General features: G+C 36.8%; 1 protein-coding gene across 1 annotated transcript; it reads left to right on the top strand.

Annotated features, from left to right (window-relative positions):
* The first annotated feature begins 2903 nt into the window (after positions 1-2903).
* Positions 2904-9400, top strand: LOC131071533 (ABC transporter B family member 13). The gene is made up of 10 exons (XM_058007432.2): positions 2904-3001; positions 3099-3277; positions 4842-5042; positions 5153-5412; positions 5507-5823; positions 6140-6363; positions 6466-6827; positions 7017-7489; positions 7711-7952; positions 8047-9400. Exons 2-10 carry the CDS (start codon positions 3113-3115, stop codon positions 9229-9231), a joined length of 3429 nt encoding a protein of 1142 aa, XP_057863415.2. The 5' UTR covers positions 2904-3001; positions 3099-3112; the 3' UTR covers positions 9232-9400.
* Positions 9401-9898: the final 498 nt, after the last annotated feature.

The following is a 9898-nucleotide window of genomic DNA, read 5'->3' as shown; positions in this document are numbered from 1 at the left end:
GAAGAAGAATCATGAAGTGTGAGGTGTTGCCTTGTCCGGAGGAAGTTCCTCCCTTGGCCTTTCTTCCTTCCCCGAAACTCTGGAACCCCGAGGTTCTGAAGTTCCTTCTCTTTGCCTTCTCTTATTTTCCTTCTCCGGAACTCCGGAACCCCGAGGTTCCTGAAGTTCCCTCTTCGTTTTCTTCCCTTCCCCGAAACTCCAGAACCCCGAGGTTCCAAAGTTCCTTCCCTTTGCTGCCTCTCCTTTTTTTTCCCGGAAACCCAAGTTTCTGAAGTTCCTCTCTTTCTTTCCCCTTCTTTTCCGTCCCTAGAACTCTGGAACCACGAGGTTCTGAAGTTCCTTTCTCTTCTTCTTCCCTTCCCCAGAACTCTGGAACCCCGAGGTTCTGAAGTTCCCTCTTAGCCTTTCTTCCTTTCTTTCTCTCGAATTTCGGGACCCTGAGGTTCCAAAGTTCTCTTCCTTTGCTTCCCTTCTTCCTTCCCGGAACTCTAGAACCTTGAGGTTCTGAAGTTCCTTCCTTAGCCCTTTTTTTAGTTCCCCGGAACCTCGAGGTCCCGAAGTTCCCTGCTGCTCTCTTTTCTCCTTCTCAGAACCCCTAGGTTCTGAGGTTCTTTCCTTGTCTTCCCCACTTCGGGAACCCGAGTTTCCAAAGTCCTTGGACTTCTTTTTGGCTAACAACACTTCCAGATGGAGTGATCAACACTCAAAGCTTTAAATGCTTTGACGACTTTTGTGACTTGTGCACCTTCTTTTGTGGAGCTACAAGGGTGCATTAAATATTTTTGGCAAGATTTCCATTAGGAGAGGTACGGGGCCATGCTTGTTGTGGTGACTTATGTCACGTCTGCATGCTCTAACTTTGGAAGGTCAAGCAATCCACCCTTCTCAGGGTTGTCTTTTCAGGGTATAGCTAGGCTGCTTGCATGTACAAAAGTCAAGTGCATGCACTTCCCTGCACTCCCAAACTGACACACAGGGGTCATGATCACTCTTGTAACCTTTTTTCTATACAAAGACTGTTAAGCCTCATTGTAAAGGGTTCTCTTCCTGCTAGCTTGAACTATTCTATGCTCTCTCACTTCTCTTGTATTATTCTGTATTTTGCAACTGTAAGTTGGCCAATGGCCTTATAATTAATTGAAATCACCATTCTTGCCTTCTTTCAACTTATGTATGTTGTGTATGTTTCCTTACCTTCATCATAGGTGTGTGTTTTGTGGTTCTTCTCTCATATATGTTGTGTTAAATTTATTTCTGAGTGTGACTTATGCGAAACCTTCTCCCCTCTTGACATTCAACGAATTCTAACCTCCATACATGCATTGGGGTCACTCATACAACTAAAGTTTGTGCATCTCTACGGTGTTTCAGTTGATTCTTTGTGTCATTTCGGGTAGGGAGAGAAACAATCTCTTCTTGGTGCATCACCTCCTTTTGTTTTAAGCATTTCTCTCTTCCCTTTACCTCTGCAAGTTGTTTGGACAAGCTTAGAAGTAAGTTTTGAAGTGTTGAGTTGGTTCAACACCTGCACCTGGATTGAGAAGGAAGCTGGCCTTCTCCGGAGATTCAACCCCTTGCACAAGGTCCCACACTTTGGGGTTGTTTTCACAAGGTTGTTGAGTTGATAGCTCAACAAGGGTGCGAGCTTTTGTGATAACAAGTACATTGTCGTATAACACCCTAGATTTGTCATCTAATTGTGTGGCCTAGATTCTCCTAGGTTAAACTTGCTTACCCTTTTTGTCTTAGTTGAACTCTTGGATTGACTCAATTATTTCACACAAGTTGGAAGATACAACATGTATAATTGAAAAGTGTAGTCTATCCTTTGTATTGTATATATTAATGCAATGATGTGCTAAGTGCTCTTGTGATGATATTCGATGTGTGTTCTCTCATGGCTCACAAATGATCAAAATGAATAAGAGTTTGTTTTATACATCTTAGCATGTATATTTGAATGGTTTACGTTGAAATAGATGGATGACTACTAGTTAGAATTGAATTAATTTGGATCTATATGTTTAATATGATTTTAGAAATTCAAAGATCATTTTAATAGATTCAAATCTATTCATATAGATTCAATTTAAGACAGAATAGAAAATTGAAAGATCAGATTAAAATACTTAGCATGCATAAAATTAGATTCAACAAAAATACAACTTCGACATAAAAATAAATTATATATACCCTAAACATTACAGCGATCAAAACAAATTAAAACAAGAAAACACAAAAATGCACCTTCATCCACAACGTCGTATAATAATAGACAAGCCTGTTGAAATCGTGAAGATTAAGTTGCAAACACGATTATACAAGAGGGGGCCAAAAATTATCGTGTGATTTGACCGAACGATAAAATATAACATAATTATGATGCTCCATTTCCCAAGGACAAGGATTAGCGATTTTAAACGAGCTCCCAGACCACGTTCGTTGCAAACTCCGATTTTTCCCAATTTTTTTTCTTACTTTCATCGAGTAAAGTGATTCTTGTAACGAGGAATCCTATAATTATGTGTCGAATCCTGAATCCAGAATCAGAATCCTGAATCCAGAATCAGAATCCTGAATCCAGAATCAGAATCCTTTATGTGTTGAATTCTGAAGCCAGAATCAGAATCCAGATTGAGAAATGGAGAGGGAGGAAGAGAGTCTGAATAATCGGGGCCCTGTTTCATACTGGAAACTTGTGTCTTTCTCTGATCCTCTGGATTACTTTCTCATGCTTGTGGGAAGTATCAGTGCTCTGTTACATGGCATCATAGTTCCCCTCAATATGGTCGTCTTTGGCAAAATCATTAATAGCTTCGGCTCCAATCAACTGCAACGTTCCCAAGCTGCACAAGAAGTTGAACATGTGTCTACTCTACTCTCTGCACCGTAATTTATCTGCACCATGGCTTGCATGGATGACATTTTTCCTTTTCTTTTCTGCAGTTGGCGTGGGTGCTCCTAATTTTGGCGGCCAACAGTTTTTGGGTTACTTGGCTTGGTACATATTACATACCCAACTCCATGGATCCTTTGTGTTCAAAGTCACAGAAAGATTTTTAAGCTTGTACAGAAATTTGACAAGTGGGATTTTGCAGAGGTGACATGCTGGATGAGTACTGGAGAGAGGCAGACGGTGAGGATGAGGGGGAAGTACTTGGAATGCTTGCTCAATCAGGATATTCAGTTCTTTGAGGAGGAGGATTCAGATAATGCTCAAATTGTAACCAGTGTTGCAACAGATCCCCTGCTAGTCCAAGAAGCCATTGGTGAAAAGGTAATGCTTTTTTTTTTTTAAAGCTTTTTATTATTTTGATGTAAAATAAATCTTATTTTAATTTAGAAATAAGTGTGTTTAACAAAGAAACATTTCTGGAATCCAAAAAGATGGTGTAGATCATAATGAATAATAACTTAATTTAAAATAAGGAGTTGGTATTATCTATCTCTTTGAAATAAGTGTACAAAATTTAAATTGATAAAATAATAGTGAATTATCTAAATTAATTAGATCATAATGAATAATAACTTAATTTAAAATAGAGTTGGTATTATTTAAATCCTTAAAATAAGTGTACAAATTTAAATTGATAAAATAATAATATTTACCTTTGGGTTGGATTTGAGTTTAATTGTGATTATTTGTCATCAAATAATTCACTTATTAATTCAAAATAGAGAGTTGTTATTATTTAAATCCTTGAAATAAATGTACAAAATAATAATATTTGGCTTTGGATTGGATTTTAGTTTATTTGTGATAATTGTCATCAAGTGATTCACTAATGTGGAATTAGGACATGTCAGGCAATTGTCTTAGAGAAAGTACTTGTCTTTTTCTCTTGTTCATTTGTGTGGCCTTTGTGTATGTAAATCAACACCTTTGTTTGCTATGCTAGGATTGTCCCCTCTTGGTCAAACCTTTATAATTGAGCCAATACTAAACAAATGACTGCAAATAATAAATAGTCATGCAATATGTTTGGATGCTAAAGGATATTGAGACATGATCTTGTGATTATAGATATTTTTAAGATTCTTAAATAACTTTTAATAACTTTTATATAAGTATGTTGAACGTTCTTTTTAGATGATTTTAATTCTAGTATAGATATTTTAAATATATCTATCTAGAAAATGTTGGGGAATAGTTGGGAGCTATTTTATTTTACATTGGAACTATTTAATTTACTTCATACATGGAGACATACATTATATTTTATATTTATTTTGGATTTATCATGCTCATTATTATATATACATATTTTGATATGTAAATGATTATCAAATTTAAGATAAAAAGTAAGAATTTTTGTTAACATGTTCAAGCCATTATAAAAAGTAAGAGATTATTTTCTTTTACTCTAAGCCAGAGATTATTTTCTACCACTTATTTTTGTTTCAAAATTTATCAACTATTCCTACTATATATAACATGTCTTTTAATTATTATATATTACTTTGTAAACTATTTAATATTTTTAAAATTATTTTTGTTAACAATTACCACTCACCACTATAGTTATACCACTCATATAACCAACTTATAATAACTAATTAAAAAATACAAACCTATTTTTAAATTTATACATAACTAATTAAAAATACAAACTTATTTTTAAATTTATAAATATTTAAACATTAAAAATAATTTTAAACAAAATACCTCTTCCAAAAATATTAGAAGACCACAAGAAATTCAAATAAAGCTGGCTAACATTCAGTAAGGGATCATTTTGTAATAAAATTATGAGCTAGTAGCATGGATAAGCACGTACTTGATTTGTTATTGAAATAGGCTTTGTCTTCTTAGCTATTCAATTACTTCATGCATTTTTCAGGTTGGAGTATTTCTGCACAACATGGGAACATTTGCAGGTGGAATAGTGATTGCAATGATTATCTGTTGGCAAATTGGATTACTGATAATGGGTTCAGTGCCCTTGATGCTTATAACTGGCTTAACATATGGATATTTCTTTAAGAGGCTTGCAATAAAGAACATGTCCTTATATGCAAAAGTTGGCTCTGTTATCCAACAGGTGGAGTTAGCAGCTCATATTTGACATTGATTCTAAATTTCAAGTCCTTAAATAACCATTACCTGTGTTTGTTTTCAGTTACTTAAAAGCTAATGCAGACACCATTGCAGGCAATCAGCCAAGTCAGAACTGTTTATGCTTGTGGGGGAGAAGCAAAAGAAGAAGAAAACATCTCTATGGTTTTGGAAGAGGCCATGAAAGTGGGCTTACTCTCTTCTCTAGTAAGAGGTGTTGGTTTGGGGATGATATTTGCAATCATCAACTGTTCTTGGGCAGTTGCCCTGTGGTTTGGAGGTATTCTCATTTCACACAAAATAGTGACAGCTGGTCAGGTTATCACATCAGTGTTCTGCATTATCTTTTCTGGCATGTAAGTTTTCATTCTTTACTTGGCAACAAAATGAAAGAGATGAAAAGATAAGTACTACTATCATGGGGCACTGAACTAGCATTGGTGTTTTCAGGGCATTAGGGGAAGCTCTACCAAACCTTCAAATTTTTCAAAATGGTAGACTGGCTGGAAGGAGAATATTTAACATGATTGAAAGAACACCAAAAATAAACATCTGGAAGTCCAGAGGCAAAAGTCTTACAGAGGTCAAAGGGGAAATAACATTTGAGAATGTTACTTTTTATTATCCCTCACGCCCAACCATTTCAGTATTCTCAGGCCTATCCTTCACAATTTCAGCTGGAAAATCAATGGCCTTAGTAGGAAGTAGTGGATCTGGTAAAAGCACTGCAATCTCTGTCATTCAACGATTCTATGATGTAACATCAGGTACTACCTACTACTCCTGTTTCTTCTGTTTCTTCTTGGTTTATTCAAATTTTCCCAACAACTGGCTTACGGTACAATAGAATGGCTTGATGGATAGGTGATTTGACTGAAAAAGAAATTTTTAAAACAGAGAAAAACCCCAAATTCATGTGCCGTCCCAATATCATTGTATATATTGAAGCTGTTGCCATTGATATTTTGTATGCTTCCACAATCTTGGGTAATTTTGTACTTGATCTTGGAATAACTATCTGATGATTTTCAATCAGTAGATGAGATTATGATTTTGATTCGTGGCCATTGTAACTATTTCCAGGTCGGATTCTTTTTGATGGTGAAGACATCAGAGATTTGAATTTAAGATGGTATAGAATGCAAATTGGATGGGTAAGTCAGGAACCTATCTTATTTCGCTGTAGCATTAAGGAAAACATTCTCTATGGGAATCCCAATGCTTCAATGGTTGAGGTTGAAGATGCAGCTGAAGCTGCTAATGCTAACAATTTCATAAAATCCTTTCCAAAGGGCTATGACACGAAGGCAAGTAGCAAATCTGAAATCACAGAACTTTTATAAAAGTCTGACAACGGTTTGAAGCATAATTTTTTACCTGTCTGACACAAAAAATCAATCTTCTTTCAGGTAGGTGAAAAAGGAATCCAGTTGTCGGGAGGCCAGAAGCAAAGGATTGCAATTGCTAGAGCTATCCTGAAAAAACCAAGTATATTGATATTTGACGAAGCCACAAGTGCACTTGATCCAGAGTCAGAGCAAATTGTTCAATCTGCTCTTGAATCCATCATGGTTGGACGTACCTCAGTTGTAATTGCCCACCGTCTATCTACAATCAGGCATTCTGATTGCATTGCATTTTTCTGCAATGGAAAAATTACTGAGATGGGCACTCATGAAGAATTAGTTTCGAATGGTACAGCAGGAGATTATGCAAGGCTTCTAAGTCTGCAAGAAACCAAAGTAGAAGAAAAAAATGACATTGCTGAAAGGTTTGATGAAACCACTATCTTTAGGATTTCAGTAGTTATTTTGAATATAATCAGGTTGGTTTTTGAGCATACAATCCATAGTACTAAATGCTTGATCATGCTACTTCCATGAATCAACATTCCTAAGCCTTTATTGTTTACCTTATTAGGGTATGAGAGTAATATCTAAACTAAAAATCCATTTTGCAGCATATCAGAAAATCTGCAAGGTCAGTCATCCAACTTGCATGAGCTCTCAGAGAACACAAGTTTTGAACAAGAAGACTTCTCAATTTGCTCCAGTAACGGAACTGAAGCCGAAAATTATAGAAGAGGATTGACAAACAAGTTGAAAAAAGGATCATATCTCGATTCTTTAAGCCCAAAGACCTTCGCAGTTTATAGAAAATTAACAGGGCCAAACTTGCCTTCTTTCTGTATAGGAACCACAGGAGCCATATTTGCAGGCACTGTGAATCCTCTGTTTGCTCTAGTTCTTATGGAAGTTGTCGCTATTTACTTTGAAACTGATATCTACAATATTCCGAAAGATATCCAAAAATGGGCAATTGTGTGCGCGGGATTAGGCATTACAGCCATTTGCAGCAGCATTCTTCAATATTTCTTTCTTGGAAAGGCAGGAGAAAATTCGTCAAAGACTTTTCAAGTGGAAACATTTGAAGGTATTCTTCAACTTCACATACTCTGAATTCAATTCACATGTTCTTATGCAAGTAAACTTCTCCTGAAGGTACCGGGTAAAGTGAATTTGAAAAAGAACTTGAGCAGATCCACAGGCTCCCTGATTTCATTTTACAAAATTGGAATTTTCCCATAAAAATTTGGCCCCCGAGTTTTATTTTTTCTTGGAAACTAACTAAAGGCTATATGCTAACTTTTGCAGCTATCATGAAGAATGAAGTAGGATGGTTTGATCGGGAGGAGAATGGGAGCTCTTCAATCACAGCAAGCATATTAGCAGATTTTGTTCTAGTAAAAAATACCATTAGTGACTACATTCCTTCATTGTTCCAGTGCCTTACATCAACTATAATGGCCTTAATTATTGCCTTTTTGCTCGAATGGCACATGGCTTTGGTCACAGTCTTAACATTCCCAGTTGTTATGGCTGGAGGCTCAATCAAGGTCAGACTCAAGCTAACAATTATTATGAACCCATTGTTCTCTCTGTCATTAGAAAAGCTTTCAAGCTTCACATTTTTCTCTTTCTTGATTGTAGGAGAAATTTATGAAACGAGGCTTAAGTGGAGATCTCAGAGAACTCCATGAACAAGCCTGCAACATAGCATATGAAGGAGTTGGAAACATAAGGACCGTGGCATCCTACTGTGCAGAAGACAACATCCTCGGGTCTTTCAAGAAGCATCTTACTGAGCCGCTTAAGAAACATTTCGTTATGGCTCACAAAATGGGAATTGTCTTTGGCGGTTCCCAATGTGCCCTGTTCTCTGCAAACGCATTAAGTCTCTGGTATGGCTCTTTGATGGTAAAACAAAAAATAGCATCCTTTTCCACTGTATTGAAAGTCTTCCTAGTCCTGGGATGGACAGCATATTTTCTGTCAAAAGCCCTCACACTGCTGCCTGACATACAAAGAGGAGCCTCTGCTGCCTCTAGCCTGCTCCAACTCAAGAACCGCAGGACAAAAATCGACCCTGACAACCCTAGTGCTAAAACGCTCCAAGAGCTTGAGGGCAAAATCGAGTTCCAGAATGTGGTTTTTCATTACCCATCCAGACCCAATTATACAGTGCTCTCAGGAATTGATCTCTCAATAGAATCTGGAATCTTGGTAGCATTGATAGGGTCCAGTGGTTCAGGAAAATCATCAATGCTGTCTCTGCTGCTAAGATTTTATGACCCTAACAGTGGTAGAATTCTCATCGACGGAACTGACATAAAAACCATGAATCTGAGATGGCTGAGAAGACAGATCGGGATGGTTTTTCAAGAGCCAGTTCTCTTTGCGACCTCCATTAAAGATAACATATTGTATGGAAATGAGCATATTAATGCAAGTGAAGCAGAAATTGTTGAGGCTGCAATCTCTGCCAATGCTCATGAATTTATCAGCAATTTGCCAGAGGGGTACAGTACAACGGTTGGTGGTGGGGGTTCTCAGCTTTCTGGGGGACAGAAGCAGAGAATTGCAGTGGCGAGGGCGTTGCTGAGGAAGGGAAGGATCCTTCTCATGGATGAGGGAACTAGTGCATTGGACTCTGAGTCCGAGCAAGGAGTACTGAGGGCTATTGAGCAGGCTGTAAGAGGAGGAGGTTGCACTTGTATCAGTGTGTGCCATCGAATGACTTGGATGAATGTTGCAGATAAAATCTTCCAAATTCAAAATGGAAAACTCCTAACTACGACTTCCCCTGTTTTACAGAAGACAGTAAATGCATTGTGATTCATCTACTGTAATCCTAGCATAAGGGCGGAGGGCTGGGCCCTATACCACGTTTCACATGACGTATACTCATTATAAGTCTAAAAATCGATCAAATTAAGTTATAATTATTCTATTTTGATATGGCTTATCAATTGCCTTATTAAAAAACTAAATATTTCTATTATCAAAATATAAATGAACATTCTGGACTTGTTGGACTCTTCTTGTTGTGTTGTCGAGGTATGTTATCTCCAATATTACTAAAGTATGTGATTACCATGCATAGTACCTTCTTTCATCAGGACTGTTCTAGTTCAAGATGCTTGAGAGGCATTTGTTAATTTTAAATATATTTGTAATAACTATAATTACAATAGTTTGATAAAGAGTCTACACAAGAATATTAAAACCAAATTTGTGTGGACTAATTATTTTATTGAATGCAATGTTGGTATCGCTTTTGATGGAATTGTTCTCATCATGTATCAAGTAGTACTTTCCTCCAAGGCTCACTTGATGTGTTATATGATGCTATCCATCATGCTCATGACATCAAAATTGATTATCTATTCATTTTCAATGTTGTATTTCATATTCCCCGCATTCTAACTCTGATCTATGTTTTCTCTCTCAACACTCTATGATTGTTTATTCTTAGTTCCCTCTTTCAAATTGCCATGGGGGG

Source organism: Cryptomeria japonica, chromosome 11, assembly GCF_030272615.1.
Source record: "Cryptomeria japonica chromosome 11, Sugi_1.0, whole genome shotgun sequence".
Classification (NCBI taxonomy): domain Eukaryota; kingdom Viridiplantae; phylum Streptophyta; class Pinopsida; order Cupressales; family Cupressaceae; genus Cryptomeria; species Cryptomeria japonica.
Note: the sequence above shows the minus strand (reverse complement) of the source record. Positions and strands in the feature narration are given on the sequence as shown.

Bases quoted from the DNA above. Each gene is read 5' to 3' on its own strand.
- LOC131071533 (XM_058007432.2), top strand. From the start codon at position 3,113: ATGAGTACTGGAGAGAGGCAGACGGTGAGGATGAGGGGGAAGTACTTG. The intron at 5,043-5,152 runs GTGGAGTTAGCA...ACACCATTGCAG, and splicing joins TTGGCTCTGTTATCCAACAG to GCAATCAGCCAAGTCAGAAC. The intron at 6,364-6,465 runs GCAAGTAGCAAA...ATCTTCTTTCAG, and splicing joins CAAAGGGCTATGACACGAAG to GTAGGTGAAAAAGGAATCCA.